Source organism: Pteronotus mesoamericanus, unplaced genomic scaffold (assembly GCF_021234165.1).
Source record: "Pteronotus mesoamericanus isolate MK-2021 breed Mesoamerican mustached bat unplaced genomic scaffold, CSHL_Meso_final scaffold_174, whole genome shotgun sequence".
Lineage (NCBI taxonomy): Eukaryota > Metazoa > Chordata > Mammalia > Chiroptera > Mormoopidae > Pteronotus > Pteronotus mesoamericanus.
The window spans coordinates 44126676-44152705 of record NW_026555309.1 but is presented as its reverse complement, the minus strand read 5'-3'; the positions used below and the strand labels follow the sequence as shown (position 1 = coordinate 44152705).

Genomic DNA, 26030 nt, shown 5'->3' with positions numbered 1-26030 from the left:
ATCTCTACATCCATGCAGCCATCCAACGATGCTTAATTATTTTTTTGATTTTTTAAAAATTTTATTTCATTGATTATGCTATTATGGTTGTCCCGATTTTTCCCTTTCTGCCCCCCTTGGCCCAGCACCCCCCACTCCCTCAGGCAATGCCCACGAAAGTCATAATTTGGCCCTGGGATCAATGATGATTTCTTCTCATTTGTGTGTCTGATTACAGATGCGAGGAAGCACCGCCCAGGGGGCTGGGTAAGTCTTTGCGGTGGGGCCCTGTTGTGCGCTGTGCGGTATCCAGTGGCATCCAGGCCCCTACCCAGTGGGAACCACGAGCCCCTCCCACTCAGCCGCGAGCATCGGTCATCGCTGCTCTGGGGGAAGAGGCTGGGAGTGGGCATTGGCCACCAGCCTGTGCTGTCCACAGCTGGCTGGGGGTGCCGAAACAAGGGGCCGGTGAGCGCCGCGAAGGCCCGGCCATCCTTCACACAGGAAGAGCGGCCGAGGCAGCCTGGGCTGAAATATGGCGACGGGCAGTGTCGGAGAAGCCTATTTCTTTTTGAACACAAACATTAAGATTACTATGAAAACAGAACAAGCCTTTGGTATCGGGTCCCAGGAACATTTCTCAGTTGAATAAAGTGACACGGACTCTGGGCTAAAATCAGATTAATGTCCCAAGTCTCCTACATATCGACCCAGAAAGTTTCAGGTCAGCCTCCATCTAGCTTCTATAGAGAGACCTGGAGGCAAAGAAAAAATAAAAAAAAAATCAAAGAAATGAAATAGATTTAGGAGCACACAGCAGAGACCAGAAACCAACAGGTCAGCAGCATGCTGAGTTTGGTTATGTGACAAAACCACAAGCCTGGGGAGTTCAAGACTTTTGGGGAGTAATCCCAACATGTGGTTCCCCGTGCCATACAGCAAGCAATGGGCTTTGACTGGGTGTATGCCAGGACCAGGCCCCCTACTGCCCCCCTCCGCCTCCCAGAAGGCAGGCCCAGGGGCCGCAGGTTCTGTGGACCCAAGGGAATGGGCCCAGGAGTCCCCACCTGCAGCAGAATTTGTCCCCAGTGAAGGAGCCTTTCCCACACCCGGCCCAGTGGGATTTCCAGTTGCCATAGACCTGTAGCTGCTCTGTGTCCGCATTCTTCTCCCTTCCTCGGGGTGTCCACGTCTGCTCCCCCTCCACTCCTACCCTGGTATTCCAGGTAGGACCGTTCACTCAGAGGCATAGGTTGTTGGACCAAGAGGAGCCACGTCCAGATATAACGCTAACCCACCTCCGGCTTCTCAGAAATCCTGCGGTGGGGATAGGACGCCTTGAGTGCGGGAGAGAGCTCCCCTCAGAGGAGGGTGTCGCGGGTGCGGGGAGAGGAGAGAAGCAGCTGGCGATCAGAGTGACGGTGGTGGCCAAGGCCAGCCGTATCCTCCCCAGTCCCGTTTCCTCGGAACTTGCACATTTGAAGACACATCTCCAAGCCCCCTGGCCTCCCACACAGTTAGCCTGGGACCAGGTGTTGGGCTCCAGCCAGTGGGATACATAAGGCTCATTCTTTAAAAGTAGGTTGCATGAGGCTCCAGACTGCCCACGCCATTGCGTGCCGCCTTGGAGAACATTAATCTAAGAGGATCGCAGACGGGAGATCCCTGAGTCCCTGCTCCTAGGAATCGCCCACCAAAACTACTGACCCGCAGTGTGTCCTTCGCGTAAATAATAACCCAGCTTCCGCAGTGTATGCAGTGAATGTCCAGGGTTATTTGTTACGGCAGCACCGTCTGACCTACCCTGACTATAACCATGGTCTTTGCAAAAAGGTACCTGGAATTCTCAAACACTAGAAGTCCGGTGTGCAAAACCTGTGCAGACTGTGGTGTGGCCTCGAGATCTAGGGCACGTGGTGGGGTTTGGGGGGCGGCGGGCCAGGCCATGGAAGGCCTCCAGCACCAGGCCCTGACGTCCTAGGCGGTGACTTTCTCAAACCCGGTCTCCTGCAGGCCCCAAGCAGAGGGTGCCCAGCAGTGGGGCACAGCACAGGTCATGCAGGGAGAAAGCACGTAGGCGAAGAACCCAGGGACCCTCCTTTGAATGACTTCCCCGTAACCCCGACAAGGAAGACACCCAGCAACCGACCGACTGGCTGTGCGTGACAGTGTGGGCGATGTCCCCATGAGTGTGGTGAACACGCGCGCCCCGGCGAGGGCTCCTCCAGGCACGTGTGCTGTGTTCGCACGGGAGACGGAGCAGTCCGCACAAAGTGGCCGCGCCCTGCTTGGAGCCCAGCCCGCAGACCCGCGGACAAGGCGCACCTGTCTCCCGAAGGCCCCGCCGCCTCTCTGTCCTCGCTCTCAGATCTCCGCTGCCAGGGATCAGTGGAGCTGCAGGCGGGGGACTGGGGAGAATCCTGGCAGCCGGGGGGCCATCGAGGGGCCCCTGGGGCGATGCGGACAACACCTGCAGGCCAGCTGCCCCTCCTCTCCCCCCGCTTTCCCCAAGCCTCGCCCTGGACTAAAGGTACGCGTACCGTGCAGAGGAAGAAAGGGAAATGCAGAGAGACGACCGAAAGGCTGACGTAGAGGCCACGCCCTCCCCCGCCCCAAGAATCTGGCTCAGGAGAGTCCATCGCTGAGCTCAGCCTGTCAAACCTCCCTGGTCAAACGCAGCCCGTCCCTCCGCTGACACAGGCCTGTCAAGCTTCCCAGCTTCCCGGCTCTTGATATATTTGTCAACATAGATGCCGACACCACGAGTCCAACAAATTCTCACTTTTCAGTAGCTCCGATGGCGATAATGTGATAGCGGTGACAAGCAGAGAGTCCTTCCCTGGGGCTGCCCCTGCAGCTGGGGACAGCACAGTCGTTATGGGCCAGGAGTGCCCAGCAGAATCTTACGGGGCCCCAGCCCGCGGGATACACAAGGCTTGTTCATGTAATCTCATGTGTGCCTGAGCCCCATTTCAAGGTTCTGATGCAGCCCGGCTGGCGTGAGGGCCAGGAGGCGGGGGATGAAGGAGGAGAAAATGGGGGACATCGCTAAGACTGTCAATAAAAAAAAAGGAAAAAGAGAAAAAAGAAAGGAGTGTTATAAATATCCGCCCCCCTCCCCCGCCCGCCGTGAAGTCTCCTGGAGCCGACCAACAGGCTCAGGCCTGGGAGCTGGGCACTCGCGGGTCCGCGCCAGACCCTCCGCCCCAGGCCCTGACGTCACCGCCCGCCTGCGCTGGGGATCAGGCGCGCACCCGGTGCCAGTGCCGGGTGTGGAGTTGGAGCTCGGGTGGCTCCGCGGGGGGGTGCACGGTGTGTCTGGGCGGAGGGCAGCGGGAGCTCTCCCCGCGGCGCGCCTGCGTGTCCCGCCGGGCTCGCTGGTTCAGGACGTGTTCCTCCAAAGCCTCCCATCTGCCCCCCTCCTCTGACCCCAGGCCGGCTTTGGAGTCCCTCCTCTGGGCCTCGAGGATGTCTTTGCTCGCTCTATCATTTGAACCCTTGCATTTCGTTGTTGTTGCTTGCTTTCTAGCCACTCTTTTACTCTGAGCTCCTAGGCTGGGGGCAGTAACTAGTCCCACTGTGTAGTTTCAGACCAACGGGTGCCCCAGAAATGGGCTCTGGGGGGGTGGCCGTCGCCACATGGCTCCCGATGCCCTCCGTGCTGTGTCCTGTTTAATGCCCGTCATAACCCTATGAGCTGAGCGTCACCTGCATTTGGACATCAGGAAACTGAGGTTTGGGGAGGTGGACTGGCTTGCCTCGGGTCCTGCGGGGGAAAGCAGGGAGGAGGACCCCGCGTGGTGACTCCAACACCTATGGGCCTCGTTTAGAAGCAGCACGTGGCAGGAAAGAGCCCCGTGTTGGCAGCACCAGCCCCCCACACTGCGGCGCCCTGTCCGTTCCTCGCCTCCCCCTCACCGGCACCCTGTACAGAACATTTCTTTCTCCTAAATGCAGCGGACGTGCTCTCTGGCTTGCCTGTGCTCTCAATCGCTCCAGCCGAGCAAATGCAAACCGCAACTTGAGCACAATGATTCATTGAGGGGTCCAAGACTCGGCACGGGTTCCTGAGCAGGGTAACTGCATTTCCTGCCCTGGGCTTGGAGGAAAGAAATCCAGACTTAAAATGGACTCTGCGGTTGATCAGCTTTTGTCCTGGGTTTAGTCAGTGAAGTAACAGCGATAGTAACACCCGCCGTGGTGACAGGCAGGAAACCACGCCACCTCTGTGTGTGCGCCACCAGGGCATGTTCCTGGCGTAGCGGTTCTAGCGGCAACGGGAGAGCTGGCTACTGGGGTCCTCCCCGCAAAACACCAGCCTGTGCCCCCCATCCGCGTCCTTTCCTCCCCGAAACATGAACGGGACTGAAGGAGTGCTCCACACCCCACACTTCCTGTCTCCAGCGTTATGCATAATTGAATATATTGGATAGTTTCTATCGTCTTGAGAAGTCACTTTACAAATATTGAAATAATAGAAGATCCATCAAAGCACAGTGGTGTAATAGTACCCCCCGTTCCCATGGAAACCAAATCACTAGTGTTCAGCTGGGTGATTATTAATGGCATTTGCCCGAGAACGCGTGTTGGGTTGGTTGAGCAGTGTGCACGTGGTATTTATCATCACCTGCGGTGTGGGCAGCTTGTTGCAACTGATGTTTATTGTGGGGATTTTAGAAATGGTTTTATTTTCTGGTGTGGTTCAATTCGATTTTTCAGAGGGCACATTGCCAGTGTCAGTGAGAAGTTTCTTGGCTGTGTTGCTTAGTCTGGTGTGTGTGTGTGTGTGTGTGTGTGTGTGTGTGTGTGTATTTTGGGAGGCAGGTCATTGAATGGGTGGAACAGGGTCTCTGGAGTATAGATCAGTGGCTGTAGCAAACCTCAGGGTGCAGGAATCCAGCACCCAGGAAGCAGACCAGAGGAGGTCGATATACCGAGCACCTACTTAGTGCTGAACCCAGTGCTCACTTTTGACAAGCACGAACTCTTCCAGGTCTCCTAACGTCCACGAACGTTTCTAACTATGAGACCCATTCTACGCACAAGGAAGCTAAGAATTCGAGAGGCCAGTCATTTTTCCTAGTCATAGTTATTTGAATAAAAATTCTCACCTGGCTCTAGATCCCTCTGAGGCGATTGTTCTCTTCTGTGCGTTGTATTTGCACTAACTCGAACCGTGGTTCCGAGCAGAACACACGCTAGCCCCATGGGTGGCTCTCACAGTTCGTGTATTTAGAGTGATTGGCACAGGGTCAATACCGAGTTAATTTTTTCCTTCTCCTGTTTTTATTGGCCTCATTAATTTTCATGCGGTTACATGAGAAGTAACAGAAGTGGGATGATTGCCGTGCGTGCTCCTGTGCCGAAGCATTCACGTCCGCCCACCCCGCCGCCTCTCTGGTGCCTGCTCGGGGCGACCTGGCAGTGGGTCCCAGCCCCGAGGTGCGCGTCTTCCCCGCCCCCCACCCTGAGTCCATCCAGACCCCCACAGTGCCCTGTCCTCTCCCTGTCTTTCCGCCTCTTGTTTTCACCCTTCTCTTGCTTAAATCCACATGCGGCCATTTGCCAAGGAGAGAACCTGCCTCCATGTTTGAATCCCAGTTGGCTCGACTCCTGTCCCCGAAGACGTTCCTGCTGGATGGGCGAGTGAGCCCGTAAAGAATCCGAGTCCAGGAAAACAAGGACACCGGCAGCCGAATGCAAACACACCCCTGCTGGAGCCGTCCTCTCCCTCTGCCCTGCCATGCACCTGCCTCCCCTTCCCCCGAGTGTGACCTCATTGTGCGGGAAAATGAGATGACAGCTCCTGACACTATCGTGGTATCAATACTATTAATATTAAATAATATAATGAGCTATAATAATATAATAATGAGCACAGTAATTATTATTATTTTATTCAGTGTAACTGCGATTTATGGAGTGGCCGTCTGGTGCATTAATACCAAATAGGCATTTGATTTATCAGGTAGCTTTATCTTGTTGCCCTTCTTACACGGTAGATGGTATCTCTTTCCCACGCAGAGTGGCGCCCCGTGGAGCCGCAGTTCCTGCGCAGGGTCTCAGAGCCTGCGATTGGCAAAGCGGTGTCTGAGTCTGGGTGGACCCGGACAGCGGGGCCCGTGCCCACTTCCCCCCACACCCTTGTCTCTCGTGGCTTTAAGGCATCCCAGGGAGCGATGGCGTGGCAGTTTTTACAAAACGTGTTCACCTAATCGAACCAGAGAATAGCAAATCTTTTCCTTAAATTGCAGTCTCCCCTCCAGTTAGGCTGTAAAAATAAAGATATCCGTCAGAAAAGTGTTTGGGGTTTTATGATGATCCGACAACTAAATTTGTTTGTTCAGTTTGAGTTGTGGAATGTTCTTAATTAAATATTTAGAATCCAATTTGCCAACTGCTCACAAACTTGCCGAACGTTGCTCACAGTCTGGGGAATTACTTTTAATGAGGAGCAAATGAAGCGAAACACCAGAAAATGCAAGTGCTGATGCTCTAAATGTCTGAGCGGGCAGGTTCAGCATTTTCGCACGTGGGGTGTTCAGAATGTCCTACTCTGACGGCCATCACTTTGGTTAAAGACTCTACTGTCCGCAGAGTCCCTGATCATAGCAGGTTCATGACCTGGCCTGTTCGTAGCATCTGAAGGCTCTGTCACAATACTGATGTGCAGCGGGGTGGGCAGCTGTGGGAAGAAGGCTGCAGGGAAGTGAGGTGCGGGTCCCTGGCATCCTCTTCCTACACCTCGATCTCTGCAGCTCAGAGAAAGGGAGGGCAGTGTTCATGTGGCGTGGCTGTCGGCGTGACGGCCACGTCGTCACTCTGCTGGCGGGCCCTCTGGCTTGACCCCTCTAGCCTGACCCCTCTGTGCGTTTCAGAACTGTGTCACCTCCCCTCCCACACTGCAGACAGTCTGGTGTTCCCCTTATCTGTGTTCCCATGGTACAGCCTTCCAAGCTTTGTCAGGTGCTCATTCTTTGCCTGATACTTTGCTAAATACAATACCTACCTTGCGTTACCTCTTTAGCTATCCCTTACCACGGTGCTCAAGGTTATTGCTATCATTCTTCCTGTTTTGTAAGTGATCGGAAACACACACTGGGCTGTATGTCATGGAGAAGGTGCTCCTGTGTCCAGCAGAGTATGACTAGATGTTAAGCCGTCGATAGATGCAGACCAGCATTGAAGTCGAGTCAGGTGCCCCAGCCTCAATTAAGAATATAAATGCTATCACCTTGGTGGCCCTGCCTTTAACACTTGATCTTGAACCCTGAGGAAAACACAGCTACAACCAGTGCACAGCAATATTTGATCACAACGTGGTCATCAACATAATCCAAATCTTACCTAAAATGTGTTCAGAATATTTTTGGTCTATTAATTTTGACAAATATTTTTTGTAGCCAACTCTTGATTCTTGACACTCTGAGAGAGCCACCACTCTGTCTCTTTGCCCATAAAATCAGCTGAATAATGACACATGCTTTACAAGAGTGGATTTAAAGGTTCCAAGTAAAGAATGATTTATTGTGCAAATACTCTTATTTTGATTTTGCAATTACAGTGATCATGCTGATAAAAACTAGACATACTTGAGGCTGGTTTCATAGACAACTAAACATTCTAATATGACAGCACCGATGCTGTGGGCTCCCACTTGCCCTGACAATCTCTCGGAATAGACTGGCCTGCTTTCTGTAGTGGTCAAGAGAGAGCCAAGGCTCCCTGAGTGTCCTCTACAGGGAGGCGGGAATCGACAGTGGCCAGGAGGGTGGACTCTGGAATCAGGCACGTCTCGTTCAAGTCATAGCTCTGCCTGGATGGACCGTCCAAGTTTGAAATTGACAGTCCCCATCGCTCCCTGCCTCACTCTTGGCCATGATCCTGGGTGCGCCGGGACCCTCGGATGCAGACTTGCAGGAGGAGCCGCCTGCGTGCGTGTGTGGCAGCGGAACGTGAAATCTGTTTTCAGCGCTTGCTGGCCTGCTGTGGCCTGCCTTTCAGGGTTCCTGCAGAATAAGCCGTGTGTGGAAAGCCCGCTAGAAGTCCTCTGGGGGGAGACAAGGGCCACATCCACAGGCCAGACTGCAGAGCTCAGAGTAGGAGAGGAATTACCGAGGCCGACTCTAGGCCTCCCTCGGTGTGCTTTGAAGGAATGTGGTGCCTTTCGTAATTAAAATCACGAAGGCGTACACTCATTTTGCATCTTCAGCACACCATCGTGAGCCTCTCCGACTTCCAGAGTAGGGACAGTTACCATGGTCACAGTGTCCCGGGGCGGCGTCGGTCCCAGAGACTGACAGCTCACTTATTCTGCTGATATGTCTGAGTCTCTGACCTCGGGACTGGCCTCTCGGGGCCGGGAGCGGTCATCGACCCTTCACACGCCGCGTGACTAACCGGTTTATCTGATGGGCGGCCTGCCTTCCCCCGACACCTCCATTATCCCTCTGCTCTCTGGCCCTCGGCTGAGAGGACCAGGAGGCTGCTGAATGTGGAGTAGGGCCCGGTGGGCTAAGAGAGCAAGGCCACGCTGCTCAGGAATTCTGGACTTGTCTCTTAGGAACTATGGCTCCAAGAGCCATGGGCTCAACGTCTCAGGGCCCGATCCACTTCTGTAGTTTCCATCCCGGAGCTCAACTTCCCTGAAAGTCTGGAGACCAGAGGCGAGGACTTGCGAGACATTGGAGACAGGGAGCACACACCTTCCCAGCCCCTGGGACAGGGTCACTGGCACGTGTTCTGGCCATTTCTTACGTGCCTCCGGGTGCCTGGGGACTGGTTCTTGATCAGCGTGATGCGTCGGACCATCCGGGACAGGGCTCCAGCCTGTCTGTCCCATATCCGCCCCTCCCTTTCTCCCCTGGACCCATCCGCCTTAGATGCAAACCAGGGATCTTATTTCCCTGCCCCGACTCATCTGTCCACAGAGTCTTTGCCTATGAAACTCCCTGTGCTTGGCGCGCCCTCGCTCCACCCCTCTTTAAAGGGGTGCAATCAACTGCAGCATCACCTGTTCCGGGAAGCCCTCCCTGCCCACCCATCGCACGTCCCTAGCATCCTACGGTTTCTTCTAACGTGACACCGCATTTCGTCACAATTACATGTTTGTGTCCCCGGTTCCTCCAACTTAAGAATATTTATCTCCCGGGGTAGAGGTTTGGGGTGGGACTGGCGTGTGTGAATCTCTGGAGCTCACGTGTTGAGCACACAGGAAGCACCAAATATAGAGCAGTTAGGGTCATGATGATGAATGGAATTGAATGACCCCATGCCTTGCTGACGAATGTGAAGAAACCCAGTGGGACTCCCCATCATGCTTGTGATATGACCACAGAATTCTCTGAAGTCAAAGAGATCAATAGTGACGGCCTGTGTGTTCACCCAAAATGCATCTTAGGCATTACGCAGGTATCTCAGAGAACGGTTGTGAATTATTCAGAGTTACTATATCAACTTATCTAATGACTCATGAGTTATTGCTTCTACAGGTTTATTTATTTATTAAAGGTTTAAATAGGTCAGACTCTCTCGGTGATGTAGGAATTGGCCAGTTTACTACAGAACAAGCCATCACTTAAGGACATCGGAGGAAGGAGTCATATGGAGTTCCTACTGATAACAATTGCACGGCTGATGGACTGCGTGCGTGTGGTTCTCAGGGAAAGCTTTCTCCCCCTGCCCAGTGAGGGCAGGTCAGCCCTGGTCCACGGTGCTGGGGCCGGTGGGCAGCCGAGGCTGGATTTGACCGTCTGTCACCAGGTTATTCCTGTAATTCCAAGCCCACTGAATTTTTAGGGACCTCTGTTGCTTTGCCCCACAAAATGAAAGTCAATAAAATTGACTTTGCAGTGACTTTTTTGGATCAAGCAGAATCCAAAATGTATCTTTTAATAATCACTGCTTGAAACAGGCTTATACACAGAGGGGGAAGAAACCCATGTTTAGGAATCCAGGTTGAAAGCAATGAGCATCTGGGGTTGCTGGGGTCTGGCTCCTGGCCCCCCGCTGTGTGCCTGTCTTCTGGCCCTTGATGGAGCAGCTGCGAAGTTCTGAGGGGGCACCTGCTCCCCAGACGCGGGCCGCGGGCAGGGCCCGGTTCCCATCCAGAACTGCGCACCTGCCTTGGAAAGGGGCGGGGCAGGGCTGGGGGCTGGGCTCGGGTGTCCCTCCAGGCTGAAAGTGCAGCAATGGTGCAGATGCGGGGTCGCTCCTGTGCCCCCGCCTCCCGGGACGCCCCTCCCTGGTCCCTGCTCCACTCCATGGGACCAAAGCAGTAAGCTCCCCGACGCTCGCCCCGCACAGGGCCCACAGAAGCTCCCTGCCTTCACTGCGCCCCTTCCTCTTCTCCGTCGCTTCAGCCACCCGTGCGGATGGGCGATGGGTTCTGCCCCTGGTCTCCAGGCAGGGAGGGGAGGCTGGAAAATGAGCTCACAGAGGGAGAGAAGCCATGTGGCTTTCTCTTGCTCACTCACAGCTCCCTGTAAGGTCCCGCGATGCTGGGATGATGAGCAGGTGCTGGGCCGCCAGGGGGCCCCACAGTGCCCAGGTGGGAATGCGACCGGGGCCTGGGGCCTGGGGCCTGGGGCTTGGGACCGGCCACCACCCCCCCACCCTGCCCACCCATGGGCCGAGGCCTGACCACATCCTCCTCCTCAAGGAAACTCAGTGAGATGCCAGGAAGCGCTCAGGAGGGGCAGCTGTGAGTCAGGTCGTAGTAATGGGAAATCATTTGCAATGCCTGTGTTTTAACTATGTTTACTGGTGGTTCAACTCGCAGCTCCCCACCACAAGCCAGTGCGTCGGCACAATGCCGGGGAACTGCTGACTCATGTCGCAGCCAAGTGCTGCTGACGAAGAAAGGGGCCGAAAGGCCAGAGCGTTAGAGTAGTGTTTCCAGACCCCGGCTGGAGAGTCGTGAAGCAAAGGCTGGCCCCGGAGGGCTCGATCCCCCTTGTCACTTAAAGAGCAGGTTTCCTTTTAAACCTGGGCCCCCAGCAGGGCCCCGCTCAGCTTCTGTGCCTGCGGGAGTGTGAACACAGGTGCATCTTTAAGCCTCCTGAGGTCCAGTCCACAGCGGGAGCTCGGCACAAAGGCGGGAGCGTGTGGCCTCTTTGTCAGAATGGGCCTGAATTTCTGGCCCAGCACGTGTGGGCCGCGAAACCGGCCAGCAGGTCGGCCACTCTGGAGTGCAGTTCCCCGGTCTAGAGAGAATGGTGCTTACCTAGAGACCCGTACCTAGAGATAACGCTTAGGGCTGGCGTTGGGATAAGTGATTAGTACTCGTAAAGTACTGAAGACCTGACATTTAATAGGGTCAGATAGTAAAGGTTGGCTGTTGATTATGCTGGTGTGGTTATTATTTTTATTCTCTATTGGCAAAAATGGGATAATAATGCAAAACTCACTGAATCACCAAGAGAAGGAACCCAGGGACCAAAAACTAGTAGCAGGCGCCCAGCAGGCACATTATGAACAGTGGCTGCTATTAATAGATTTCTAGATGTTGAGGTCTGATAGAGCTTGCCTCCCTTCTTCAAATAAGCACTGGGAATATTAAAACCAATACAATTTATGCATTCCTCCCAAATTATATCATGCGAGAGAATAGACCGATATTTCTGTGCAAAAATGTTGCTGTAATGGCTGTGTCTGAATTGAATGAAAGGTTATCGGTGTTTACTACTTGCCAAATAAAAATGAGATTGTGTATGTAGTTCATAAAAATTGTGAGTAAATATAGCTATGTAGCTCATCAATATCTATAGCATGATTATAGTGGTAATCTAGCCAATTCCAGTCTAAATCCCAAAACCATGAGGAAGTGCCACAATTTTGAAGGAAGGACAAGGCAGGTGAGTTGGACCTTGAATCCAGTTCTGTTTGCATCCAGTCCACGTTGCCGTGATGTTGGTGAGACCTGTAGAGGGCGCTACAGTTCATTCGCACACACATTAATTGAATTTCTGCATGCCGGGTGTTTCAGGTTCAAGGACCAAGCCAGCAGTTTGGAACAGAGAGCTGGGGGCCAGGGCAGGACTAGATGGGAGATGTGGATTCACGGGGCATTTATGTGAAGGTCCGAGTGCAGAGCAAGCTCAGCCATCTCTGCTGTCAATGAAGTAAAAAGCAAACCTTCCCAGCGAACGTTTAACATGCACTTAATATCAACCGGGTGCTCCAGTGAGCGCTTTGCTGTGTGACCCCGACTTCGCACATTATAAACCGACACACGAGATGCTGAGGGACTGGCTGAGTCACACTGACAGTGAGTGGCCCATCCAAGAGACTCTAGGGTCAGTGCCTTGCCAAACCAGGTCCCCTTGGAGCTCCCACAGGACTTCCATGAAGTTAAAGTCCATTTTCAAGCTTCTAAGGGGATCACTGGTGATGTTTGAGCGGCACAATCCATCACCGTGTGCCAGGGACCATCGGCGGGTACGTCGGAGCGCCCAAAAGTCACTCTCCCTGCTCGCTGACATTATACTGGGGCGTCGCGCAAGTCCGCACCTGCCCTGAGCAGCCTTGCCCAGTCCCCACCAGCGCCCGGCAGCCCACGCCCCCTGCACAGACGGGGTGCCCATGGCGGGCGGGCCCTGGCCAGCAGCGCTCGCCAGTCCACGGCGGCCTCTTGCTGCGCTGGCCCTGTTGTGCTATTTAGGGGTCCTGTTCCAACCTGTTGGGAGGGGGGGTTGCTAAAGTGTCCTCTTGTTGTACTGGGGCAACTGGGCAAGGCTTTCTTTCCATCCTCCTCACACCCCCCTAACGGGGGTGCGCCGGCCCTTCCTCGGGCCCCCGGTCGCAGCTGGAGGGGCCGCGGACGGGCTTCTCTGCAGCATGTCAGCCGCTCTCAGAGGGCGGTGCTGGTGAGGGATTCTCGCAGAACGAGCTCTGTTTTGCTTCGTTCTGTGTATGATGGTCTTCCGCTGTATGATTTTCCCCGGGGTTTCTTTTTGGATGAGCGTTTTGACTTTATTTGGTCTCTGAAACCATGCTGAATAAGCCGTATGAAGATTCCCCAACATATTCTGCATGTCTCTCTTGAACATCCCTTCATTTCGGTGTTTAGTCTGACAAGCCAAGCTCGATCGCAGATGCCCTGGTGTGCGGGCCTCTTCGGTGGGCCCGGGGCACTTTCTAAGGGAGATACAGGCAAGGAGGCCCAGGGCAAGCAGGCCGCAGGGCCGGGCCCAGGAGGCCAGGGCTGCTCGACGCAGAGAGACTTGGGGCCCGGAACCCCCAGAGCCGATGCATTCTTAGCCCGCTGCCCGCTTTCATTTGTGCTTGGTCGCAGCTAACAGAGGCGCCGCAGGGCTTAAAGCAACGCCTCAGGCAAGGCATGCAGACCTCGCTGGACATCCGTCCGCCGCCACGCGTGGTTCCCAGAGACCTGTGCCACTCACCGAGGAAGGACTGCCTCCACTTAGCACCTGAACTTGGGAATCATTTCCGTGGAGGGCAGAGCGGAGTGACCTTGAATAAGTTACTGGTTCTTTGAGCCACCATCTTTGGATCTGGGAAATGGGAACAGGGGTTCCTCGCATTTATTATTTGGTCCAATAAGAAAGAACTCCAAGGCATAAGTGATCAAAGCAAGGAACAGGGAAAGGTCCAGCATATTTACCAACTTGTGTGTCTGGGTGTGCTTTTAGGGCATACCTGTGTATATCAAGTGCTTTTAGGACATACCTGTGTATATCAGGTGCATGCAAACATGCATGCATATAGACGGATGGACATATTCGAGAAGGATCTACAAGAAAGTGGGGATTCTGGGGGTGGGCACTCTCTACTCATTTCCTTGGGAATATGGGGACTTTGACGTGTTTCTGTTTCATGTTGAGTATCAGAATCGGAGTATCTGCCATGGACAGTGCTCGTGGGCGGCCAGGGGGGATGGAGCGTGGTGGGACACTCTCGCCATTTCGTGGACACCGGAGCCCTCCTTGCTCCGGAGTCCCGGGGAGGCCGCCTCACACCCGCTTTGTGCCAGCTGTGCTCGCTTCTCCACAGCTGGGCCGACCGCTGATCTTGCACCCCAGGGAAGAGGAGACGTGGGGATGCGTGCCTGGTGAGCGTGGGTGTCCGGCAGTGGGATTTTTTTGCTTATGAGACGGGAAAGTCTTTTGATTCCAGACCTTGTGGAACATGTTTCTTAAGTTCAGACCAGGAGGGGCCCCCGGAGCGCAAAGCCAGGTTTCACAGTCACGCTCAGAGCCTCTCCCAGGAAGCTCTCCCGGCGTTGATGACGTCACCCCCCAGAGGCTTCCTCGTTTCCAACAACGCGTTTTCTCCGTCTCAGCACAAGGTGCTACTCACCCACGTACCGCGAAGGTCTTTCTCAATTCCTATCCCCCTGTGGAAAGGAGCCCCGCTCTGTCTGTCCCCACGCCCTCTTCTTATAGGGACAAGGGAAAGAGGCTGGTACGTGGGTGCCAATCTGCTGTCACAAAGCTGACAGGTCGGTGCCATCATCATCATCGTCTTCATCCTCATCCTCTGTTATTATTATCACTATGAACATTGTTATTATTATGGCTATTATTATTTTCACGTGAACATGGTAAGACAGAGACGTGGAAGGTTTCAGTGTTTTTCCCGCACGCAGGGGTAGGGAAGAAACTCCAGCCCTTTTCCCACTTTTCTCAGGGCCAGGCCGTGTGCGATGGCTCTCAGCTCTGGTTTCTGTCCCCCCGCAGGGGAGCTTCTACGTGCCCTCGGAGAACTGCATGCAGCGCGCGCACAGGTGGCACCGGGGGCTGTGCCTCTTGCTCCTCCGCGCCCATGGCGGACTCCGCGCCTACTTCCTGGGCATCATGCGGGACGTCGCTGAGCTGCCGCACATGGAGCTGGGTAAGGCCGGGCCCCAGGGGCACTCCTCCCGCGGCCCCCGCCTCTTCTGCCTGCGCGCGAGCGAAGTCGGCGTGCTCCTGTGAGCCCCAGAGCAGGAAGGCCTGTGTCTGGTCGGCATTGCTGCACCCGATGCCTTTCTAGCAGGAGAGACTCTCGGAGGTGCAGATGCAGGAAGAAAAGACACACGCAGCTCAAGGAGCGTTCATTCACCCATCCATCCATCCATCCATCCAGCCATCCATCCACCAAGCATGTATTGAACACCTACTGCATGCCTGGCACCGTGGGAGCATAATGTTAAGTTGCTTCCTAAGGCAAAACACTGGTGTAGAGCCTTATCTTATCTAGGCTGTGGTTACAGTGTTGCAACTGATGGTAGAGGCCTCTTCCTGGTCCTCAGAGTTGGTTTTCTGGGGATGAATCGCTTGCTGCCCATCCTCAGACATTATGGAGACCCATGGGCCTGGGCCCTCTGGATTGGCAGATGGTGGAGCGGAAGCTCAGAGCGGTCTCGGGGTCACCCAGCAGCGAGTGGCCGAACCCCGGCGGGAGTGCGGAGGTGCTGCCGTGACTCCCGGAGCAGGGTCTCTTTCACGCCACGCTCATTTACAGCGGTGAAATGGCCAGGGTCTGTGCAAAGTCCTCGAAGGAGGCCCCTGGGTCCCTAGACCAGGTCCTTAGTCTGGTGGTCAAGGTCAACAACAGAGACGCGCTGGGTCCCTCGGCTCCTCTCCCTGTGCCCTGGACCCACCTGCTGAGATGGGGTTGCCTCTGGCCGCCACCTGCTGAGATGGGGTTGCCTCTGGCCGCACCAAATGCATCATGTAACAATGTTTCACTTGCACATTTCTCTTCCTCACTAGACTTGGGGTCTTTGAGGGCAGAGGTCCCCTAAGATTCCTCCTGCATGGGGCCCGGTGAGGGGGTGGGGGGTGCCGCCTGTGGAAGCACTGAATTCCGGTGTGGTCTTACCAGCGAGCTTTGCAGCTCTAACCCTGCGGACCGGGCAGCTGCCGCCCCCAGCCATGCGGCTGTGGGGCTGATGTGTTTTGTAGATCCAAATGCTACGCATGCAGCCAAGACGGGCGCGGGGCCAGAGCAGTTCGCCTGGCCCAAAGGGGACATGGAGGTGGTTCAGCAGCTACTGGCTTCCGCTTTCCCTTCTTTCTACCCAAAGGCACTCGGTTTTGGGGGGCGGGGGGAGTTCATGCAGTCATTTCATGTTTTTATGGACCACCTACCATGTGCCAGACATTGTGCCCGACTCCAAGGACACTGCTGCGATTGGTGTGACAACAGGCCTTTGTGCTGCGGGTGGGCCGCAGGCCGAGACGGACGCCGGGTGGTGGGGTGTGCGCTCCGCGGGCCCTCATCGAGGATCGCTCCCACGCACCTGGGCGGCAGCGCTTTAATCGGAGCCCATGCCGCAGCCGAGGGCCATCCACCGATCCCAGCACCGTGCAGCCCCGGAGAGTTCACACGCAGGCGGAAGTGTGAGCGTCACGTCACGTCACACAGGGCCCCGGCCCCCGGGCTCCTGCCGACGAGACAGCGGGATCCCAGGTCACTCGGTCAGGAACGGCAGAGCCCACGGGGCTGCACGGGGGCTCAGCCCTGCCGCTCCACCTCCCTGCACTTCTGGGCCCTGGTCTGCACGGTGGAGACACACACCCTGTCCCACGGGGGTCACACGCTGAGTGTGAGGGTGTGTGTGCACAGGCACAGCTGCCTGCAAAGACATGAAAGGACGTGGTGTCACGTGGCACCAAGGGTCTGTGGTGTGGTCGGGGCGTGTGACGTCACAGGGCTGGCTCCCTGTCTGGTTGTCCACTTGACCAACACGGCCCCGTGGGCGGTAGGGACAGGCAGAAGGGGGTTTCCTGGCAGCATATTTCTTTCTGGGACTTTCCCGCCCACGTGACCCTATGCCTGTCCTGCGCAGTTAGCAACGGCTGTGCTTCGGGGCGTGTGCATTTCACTGTGTGTTGTCGTTTCTCTTCCTAGAGTCTCTCGCTGTTGAAGAAACGCTGTCTCGGCTGTGCTCAGAGCTACAGGTAACTGCAGACCTGACCCAGGGGTCCGAGTGGCTGCCGTTACACAGAGCAGACATGGGCGTTTGCTTGATAAAGAAGTAGAGATGAAGGACAGGCCTGTAACCCCGCTCTAGGCTGAAGAACATGCTAAACCGTTACGTGTCTATTAGCTGCCTGCTGTGTGCCTAGCTCTGTGCTAGATACTTTGGAGAAACGAACCAGGTTAGCAGGTCTCTGTGTCGTGAAGCTCAGGTCACACCTACCTGCCCATGACCCATCCCTTTAATGAGCTTTGATTGACGACCAACTACGTGCCTCTCACGGAGGGTGACAGAGACCGGGCACCCACCTGTGCTCAGAGGGGCTTGGGCCTGGCAGGAGGTGAGCGCCTACCACGTGATGATGCAGACAGTGGTGAGCATTTGCCAAAAATTTGTCAAGGGTGTATTAAGAACATGTGCCTAGTAAGTGCTAGGCAGGTGCATGTCATTAGTGACAACCTCTCGAGCACCTTCCCATCCCCTCCTGTCACCTGGTGTCCTGTGTGGACAGAGGCTGTGACGAGGGGGACATATGCTCCCATGTGCCTAGAGCCAGGTGCATCACCCCGCTGGTCCGCGCAGGCTGCGGGGTCACAGATGTGGACACAGATAACGGCATGGCCTGGGACCGCGGGAGGATGCGTCACGAACGGTGAGGAGGCGGAAGCTGGTGGACCCCAGAGAGGAGGCCGCGTTGGAGCCGCGCCTGGAGGCATGGAGGGAGCCCTGACTTTGTGCGAGGGCTAACCAGGCCCCGAGGCTGGAGGCAGAGGGCGCGGGCGCGGGCGCAGGGCTGCGCTTCGGGACCCGCGGGCCAGGCTCCAGAGAGGGAAGCAGTGCAGCGACTGAGGCCCCTGTGGGGGCCTGTGTGCCCGGCCTGGGGCAAAGCTGGAACTAACGCCTGGTCACAGGGAGCCGTGAGGAAGGAGAGTGACAGGTTCCATGCGGGCTGGGAAAGCCGGGGGTGGCAGGCGAGCGCGTCTCTAAGCAGCAAACAGCAGATGACCGCGTTTACAGCGAAAACAATCCCAAGGCCGGCTACCCCATCCTGGGCGCTGGCCCTGCGCCCCTGGAGCAGGACGCTGCCCTCACAGCAGCCCCGCCAGGCCGGGGAGGCATGGGTATGTGCCCACTCGCTTCCCACGAGTGGATGCGGAGGAGGGTGGCTTCCTGCAAGTCCCTGAGCCCCTCGGCTGTGGGCCCGGGGCCTGGACTCGGGGCCACGTGGGAGTCCCAGTCATACGGTCGTTTCTGGTCCCTGCAGCGGTTCAGGCGAGAACTCAGCTGATGGGTCTACCAGACACACACTCTGAGGGACCCACGGCTGGCTTCCTCTTTTGGTGCCGGCCCTAAGGTGCGCAGGCTTTATTTGGCACAAAGCAACTGGATTATCTGACTGCTACAGGGATGTGGCTGGTGACGGGGGAGGGAACAGGATGTGGTGGTGGTTTGTTAAAGGGAGAGGCTGGTGACTGGAGTGGAAGAAACAGAGCTCCCCCAACCAGCACCCCAAAAGGTGCGCACAGCCCTGAGAGTTTTAGAGGCAGGACGTCGCCACCTAGTGGCCACACATGGTCTTGAATGCGTCCTTCTCCCGCGGATGGGGTCGGGGATGGCAACTGTTTCAGGTGGCTAGGCACAGTTTGCAAACACAGAGCTCTACAGTAATGCGGCGATGCATATGTATCTCTACTCTGTGTGAACCTGATAAATATTTATTAAGCATCTACTCCGTGCCAGGCACTGCCTTTTGCTGGGAACATAAAGATGGAAGAGGACTAGAAGCCTCCTGGGAAATGGTTGGTTCACACATCGGGCAGAAGCTGCCAGAGGGTCGGAGCTCAGCCAGGGGGCTGTCGGGGGACTGAATGCTTGTTGAATAAATGGTGAAGCCTAAGTGTTGGGGTCAGGCCTCGGCAGCCGGCTCCCTGCCTGTCCCGAGACCTGACCTCTCTCTCCGTCACCTCTCCCGAATTAAAGTCACCCCCAAGCAGCGGGTTGGTAGGTTTGGCTCCTGGAAGTATCAGGCAAGGCAACCTGGATCCCCCTGAAGAAATCGGAGTGAGGGGGAGAGGGTGCTGCTGGGGCTGCTGAGCACCCACCAGGTGGAAGCCACCTAACCGCCTTGGGGCTGGGGGGTCAAAGGGAGCCGTTGTGACCGCACCCGCCACGTGGGGGCCGCGCAGCGCTGCGGCCCTGTGGTTAGACGGTCCTGCCGGTGAACCCCTGCTGTTGTCCCCTTGGCCGTGGTCTTGAATCCCTCTGCGTCTCGTATACCTTTTCTGTACGATGATGGTTACTAACTCCACCCCAAGGGAATTGTAGGAATGAAACGGGAAGACATAAGAACCGCCCTGGTGTTCCACTGGCCAAACAGTCAATATTAGTAAGTGGCAGCTGTGACGATTGCTGGGTACTGAGTTCGGGGTGTAAGGGGACAGAGGACCACATCCAGAGAAAGGAGAGAGAGTCGCTAAAAGCAGAGAAGTCAAGTAGAGATGTCAGGAGGAAGCCCCCGGTAGTGCCCTGGAGGAGGGGCCTTCTACCTCCACCTTCTTGCCTCCTCAGATGCTGAACAGCCCAGAGAAGATAGCCGAGCAGATAAGTAAGGACCTCGCCTGGCTCGCCTCCCACCTGATGGCTCTGTGGACCCAGTTCCTAGACGCGGTGACCCTGCACTCCCACGTGACCACTTACCTCGCGCAGGAGCATCACACCCTGCGGGTAAGGTGTCACACAGCGAGTCCCATGCTGTGGCCCCTCGAGGAAGCGTCACGGCCGTGCGTTCGTGGGGCAGAGCGAGAACTGGGCCTGACCCCGTGGGCCTCAGGGCCGGTCCTGGGTCCCCGGTGAACGGCCCTGAGATGCCTTAGGCCTGGGTGAGCCTCTCAAACCTGGTTCCCCCATCCATAAAAGACCTCCCTTAGCTGCCAGATGACCAGAGTCCCTGTCAAGAGATGTGACAAGTGCCTTGAAAGTGTTTTGAAAAATACTGTATTTTGCTGGGTATAATGTGCACCCATGTTTTGTGCGCATTATCCACGAGATTATTAAACCCGTGGTATATAATCATTATACCCATGTATAATGTGCATCCTTCAAAAATGTGGACAAAAAGCTGTGCATTATACCCAGCAAGTAGAGTATGTTGAAATGTAAGACACCCCTCTCGGTGTATGTCTTGGCTCCCCGCTTGGACGAGTTCTGCCATATAACAAAAGATGGCAAACAGACCAAATAGCCAAGGCCCCGGGTGCCCAGGGCACGCACGCGCCGGGCTGGCCTTGCAAATTCCGTCTCACCCGCATTTCTCTTCAGCCCCCGTTTTCGAGTGTTTTCTATTCTAGCGGAAGAATTAAGACCTACTTATGAAAGTGACAGAAAGCAATACAAGAGCAGATTCATAAACCCGCATGGACATGTGTCCCTAAGGCAGGCGGGAGCCAGAGCTGTGAGGGGCGGCCTGCGAAGGGGGGTCAGGCTCTCGTTTCAGGGCTCCCGGGGGGCGGGCTCGGCTCCTCCTCGTGGCACCTGCCTCCGGGGCCTCCGCTCCCGTATGCCGATCGGGGCAGCGCCCGCCCTGCCCGTGACACTCTTTCCTCAGGTCCGAAGGTTCTCCGAGGCCTTCTTCTACATGGAACACCAAAAACCTGCCGTCCTGACGTTTCAGGAAAATCTGTAAGTAGCCCATTACCTGCCCGCGTCACGCCCTAAAGGAGCCACCCAAGACACTGCCATTCTCAGCGGCTGCCTTCCCTGTCCCTGACTGTGCGGGAGAGACGTCTCCCGCCCCTGCCTGTTGGGCTGCGTTCTCTCTGCAGGCAGAGGACTCAGGCAAATGGCAGAGGCGGGAGCTGGCAGGTGGCAGCGGCCGACGGCCAAGCTTGCTTTTGTTCAGTGTCATTACGGTGCCACAGGCAGGATCCAGGCTTCCTGGGCCCCCAAAGACATCGGTGCCGAGGCCTCTTTGCAAAATGAGTTAGAAGCAGAGGGTGTGGCCACAAATTATGTTGGGGGTCGAGGGGGAATGCAAGCTTTGCCGGAGGCTTTGCAGTGGCTATGAAATGTGTTTCGCCTATGATGGAAGACCGAACTCCCTCATTCAGGAGACTGATGAATTTTTAAGCTTGCCTTTCTCCAAAATTAAAGGAAAAAAATGAAAACGTACTCAGAAAGGTCAGAGGGCTGACGAACGATGAGGTCCTCCTCGCTCAGGTTGCCTGGTGGCAGAAGCAGCGGTCCCTCCAAGGTGCGTCAGCCTTCGCCCCGCGGGCTCTAGGGTTTCCTCGTTTCCAAATGGCAGGTTTGTCTCAGGAACTAGATGCGGCCGGAATGATGGCTGAGGGGCCGCAGTCGGTTCCGTGGGAGAAGCGCCTGAGACGCCCCCACTCAGGACAGGCGCGGAGGTCCCCAGCCCAACTTCCGCCCGCACCCCGCTGCATCAGGGAAGCACGTTGACCTGCACAGCTGCCTCCTGGGCTGTGGAAGCGGGGGGCACCAGGAGAAAACACACCCGCCAGTTACAATGGCCTCTTCAGAAATGCCCGAGATGGATGCTCGGTCGCTTATTCATGCGCTCATTCCAGCCCCAGCTGGGACTGCCTGCCTGTAGTTTGTAAAACCCAAATCAGAAGACCTGAGAACAATGCTGCACCTCTGCGTCCCGAGTCGCCCTGGCCACAGGTAGACTGCAGACAGCCGGGCACGGTCGTGTTCCGAAGGAGTGTGAGCACACGTAGCGGGCACAGGACACACAGGCAGCTGCTCCCCGGCGAGAGTGTTGTTGACATGCCACCCGCTTGTACAAAGGACAGACGATGCAGCATCCAGCCGACCTGGGTTCAAAGTCCTGCCCCTCCATTCACCTCCGGGAGGCCCTTGAGAGCATTGTTTTCATGTCACATTTGCTTTTCGTTTGTTTTTTCTAAACCTCACCTAATCTTATCTTCCTTCGAGTGGGCCGGATCATAACCGTGCGTACCAAACGAGGACACCCTGGCCCACGGAGCCCGCAGTGGCAGCCTCAGGGAAGGCTAGGCAGGGACCCACGCGTGCCCCAATTGTTCATCGCACACACGGGCACTGAGGATGTGGCAGGGAGCGCGGTGAAGACGCTGTGCCCTTGGGCTGCTTGTCTTAACGGAGAAGCAGGCAGGGCGTCGAGTACACCAGTGAGAGGGCGTGGCCAGTGTCCTCAGCAGCGCCCAGGAGCTGGCTCCCAGAGGGGCAAAAGCAGCCAGCTCGGTCCGCAGCCCGGCCGGCCGGCTCCCGCCACGGGGGTGCTCCCTGGCGGTCCGTGCCGACGGGCCCTGACCGCGGCCTGGGGAAGACGCGTGTACGAGGGACTCTGCCAGCCGGGCTGAGCCTGCTCCGACGCTGCGCTGGGGGTGGGTGAGGCCCGTCTTAGCCAGAGCGACAGGAGAGGGGCCGGGTCATCGCAAGCCCTGCGTGACGACAGTGAGGAAGCCCGTCCCGGCGGAGGGGGTCTCGGCGTCCCGGCGGAGGGGGTCTCGGCGGACGGGCTCTACTGAGGGAGCTCGAGATGTGTGAGGAGAGCAGGAAGGAGGGGGGAGCGGGGTGGGGCCGGGGCGGGAGGCAGGCACCGGCCCAGGCGGGACCCTGCTGACCAGGATAACGACTTTGGACTTTGTACTGTGGCAGTTATAATTAAGGCCTTTTTGTTTTTATTGTCCAGTGAGTATGGTGGAAAGACCCTGAATCTCAGATCTCATGGACGTGGTTCGAAATCCTGATTCTGTAACTTATAACACTTGGGACATCAAACTAGTTGCTGAACTTCTCTTAATGCATTGCATAGGTATAAAAGGGAGATGCCTTCATGCAACAAATATCTCTTTACTGTTGACCGCAATCCAGACCCTGTTTGGGGTGTTGGATATCCAGGAGTGAACAAATTTCCCACCTCATGGACAGTACAGATCAGTAGCAGAAGTAAACGAATAGGACAGGCCAAATGTAATAAGCACTATGGAAAAGTATCCATCCGTGTGAGAGGAGATTGTAATATTTGTTCCATAGTACAGCTTAAGAGAAAAGAGAAATTTGCAATTAATTAACAGTAGATAATTAACCTATAACCCCAGGCATGGGCTAGGATAGACACTAAATTATTCAAGAGGACATCCATGTGTAATTAGATCATTAAGAATAAGACCTGTTGAACAGAGAGGGGAATTTTGTCTCAGACTGAGAAGTTGCTCTGCAAAGTGCCGGGAACAGCAGCGGATCTCTCATGGGGAGAGCAGTCCGGCCCGGAGCTCCGCTGGCCCTGGTGCTGGGCTGCGACCCGCCCCGCCGGGGGTCAGAGGCGGAGGGAGGCGTGGCTGCCTTAAGGACCACAGCCCACGGCACCGGAGGCCGAAGCCGCCTGCTGAATGCGGATGGACAGCGGGAAGACGGCGTGGCCCGGGGGGAAGTCACCTGCCAAGACCCATCTTGGTCAAGTTCAAACTGGATTGCATTTCCCAAACAGGTCACAGTCATTTCGTGGACTGTGGGGTCAGCGGAGCGGATTTGGAAGAGCCCCCCTTAAATGGGGAAGGACAGAGGAGGGAAGGACAGGGCAGGATGGTACAGGGGCGACCGAGTTGGCAGTAAGACGGAGAAGGGGCGGCGGAGCTTCTGCTCAGCGTGCGCCTCTGGGACTGGGCGCAGCTGTGCCGAGATGCCACGTAACACGAAGGCTGTTTCCTGCTGCGGGCTGCAACGTTGAAAAGGCGTTCAGAAATGGCACAGAACTTGCCAGCAGCAAGGGCGTCTTTTATTACCCCTCCCTGCGTTACCCGTCCAGCCAGCGCTTTTCACACGGTACGCGTGCCGTGAGAGTTCGGTGAACGCATGAATGTGGGGCTGGCGGTGCCTACGGAGACTTGTCCTGATGATTTAATTTCCACTGTGCAACTTCTAAACCTCATTCACTCTACAAGACGCCACGTATGTAGGGCTGAAAGCCATAGGCACAGTGCCTGCCTCCTGAAGCTTAGCCCGTAGACTCGACTCCAGCGTGGAGCTGTGCTGAGCGCTCTGCACCCACCAGCGCACTTAGTATTCCGTCCGCCCCTTGAGGAGGAGCAGCTACTACTCCTGCTTTGCAGAGGAAAACACCGGGGGAAACCCGGGCGGCTCCTAGAGGTTAGGTAATTTATCTTAGACCACACACGGTGAGCCAGTGGCCTGGCTGTGGGTTGGTGGGAATCCGGACCCCACCCCATTCTACTTGCTTCCTGTGTATAGTACTGAGCCATTATCTAAAGAATACACCCAAAAAATAAAACGTGGATTCTTCAGCCCCTGAACTAGAAGGATCTGCATGCTGTTGGGCTGTACTCCTGGAGTCAGGGGAAATCTGACCTTGAAATTAGCTGGTGATAAACCAGGCCCCGTGTGCTCCGTAAAGCAGCTCTCCAGAGCTAATTCATTTTGCTTCATTGGAACTTCATGCCTGTTGATTAGGAGCTGCCTCACCCCACCCCAGCCCCTGGCAACCGCCACCCTACTCTGTGAGCCTGGGAACGTGACTGTTTTAGCCTCCTCAGACTAGTGGACTCAGGCGGTATTTGTCCTTCTGTGACTGGCTCCTTTCATGAAGCGGGGCATCCTGGGAGTCCCCCCGGGGGGTCCCGGGTTGCAGAATTGCCTCCTCTTGCAGGCTGAGTGCCATTCCGGCGCGCCGCGCTCTCTCCCTCCCTTCACCTGGCCGTGGCAGGCAGCGTGTTTCCGTGTCTTGGCCGCCGCGGACAGCGCGGCGGAGCACGAGGGAGTGCGGCTGTCTCCCAAGGCCCCGACTGCAATTCTTTGGGGCTCACACCCGGAGGTGGGACCGCGGCAGAACGTGGTGTTCCTACTCTGAAATTGTCAGGGGACTTCTGGACTCTTATCCACTACCCACTGCGGGTGCGCCATTTTTTATTCCCACAAAGGCTCCAACCCGCCCCACCCATGCCAACCCTTGGGCTTTTCTTGTTGCTGTTGTTGTTGTTGTTGTTGTTCTAATAACAGCCACCAAATAAGTGGGAGGTGGCAGCTCATTGTGGATATGCCCCTAGCATTTTAAGTCATTTTGTAAACACATCGGAAGCACAGTTTTGGGTACGTACTGGGTCACATTCCCAAAGCCCCTCCGGCCAAGGGGCACCTTCTGGCAGGAAATAATTCCTCACGTGAAGTAACTTAGACTTATCCTAAGAGCCCTCCCTGCTGCTTTAGGATTACTTGATTATTTACCTGATTCAGTCCTGACTCCGTAAGCTCTTTCGGTCTGGAGTCAAGTTTCAATCCCCTGGGTATATGTCTTGGCTTGTTTATACATTCTATGCACATTGCTGTCAATAAATATACTTTTTAAGTAAACTAAAAACTGGACCAGAAGTCCCAAGTCCTGATGATGACTAAGAAGTACAGAATTAATTGCAACAACAGTCTCTTTGAATATTCAGAGAAAGGGTCAAAGCATCAGGAAGGCGCAGCAGACCTCAGGGCTTTGAGGAAGGGGATACATTGTTTCCCCTTCTCTTTCATAGGTTAAGCTCCTGCTGGGAAATAAGAAAGAAAGAAATTGTCCATAGTTCCTCTGTCTATTAAGTGTATATATACAAAGTGTCACACATGCACACATGTCTGTGTTCATTTGTTACTGAGGACGCTGATGCACAGGTGTGGCTTGGGGCTCGTGCGGAGTTCCGCAGCCTCAGCTGTTCTGCAGGGGCCGGCGGCTGCCACCGCCAGGGATCGAGGTGGGGCTCCCAGAGGCCAGGCTGCCCCCAAAGGTGCTGCAGACAGACAGACAGACAGACTCCAGCTATGCATGTTCAATTCTTCTCCCAAACTCACAACCCGGTAATACCCTCTTCTTCCCGTGTGAAAGAGCAAGTGGGCATAGAGAAAAATGATGGAAAATATTTTTCTTTCCAGAACAGGAGGTGTAAATAAACTCTCCCTTCTGCAGGAAGTGGAGAAGAAGGGAATGAACGTTTTCCACCAGACCAGGCTTTGAGTTAGGGATTCTGATTGTTTCAGGTTCTGGACCCGGACCCCTGCTGGTGGAGGGGTATTGGAGTCATGGGAGAAGAAGATGGGGGCATTTTTAGGGCCCTGTACGGGGGGA

General features: G+C 55.7%; 1 protein-coding gene across 1 annotated transcript in view; it reads left to right on the top strand.

Annotated features, from left to right (window-relative positions):
- The window catches only part of FAM135B (family with sequence similarity 135 member B), a 105206-nt gene that overhangs the window by 64695 nt on the left and 14481 nt on the right, over positions 1–26030 (top strand). Inside the window, exons 7-10 of the mRNA XM_054590106.1 lie at positions 14679–14832; positions 16837–16886; positions 19475–19630; positions 20511–20584. Of these exons, the coding sequence (XP_054446081.1) occupies positions 14679–14832; positions 16837–16886; positions 19475–19630; positions 20511–20584 (434 nt within the window). The remainder of the gene's footprint in view (positions 1–14678; positions 14833–16836; positions 16887–19474; positions 19631–20510; positions 20585–26030) is intronic.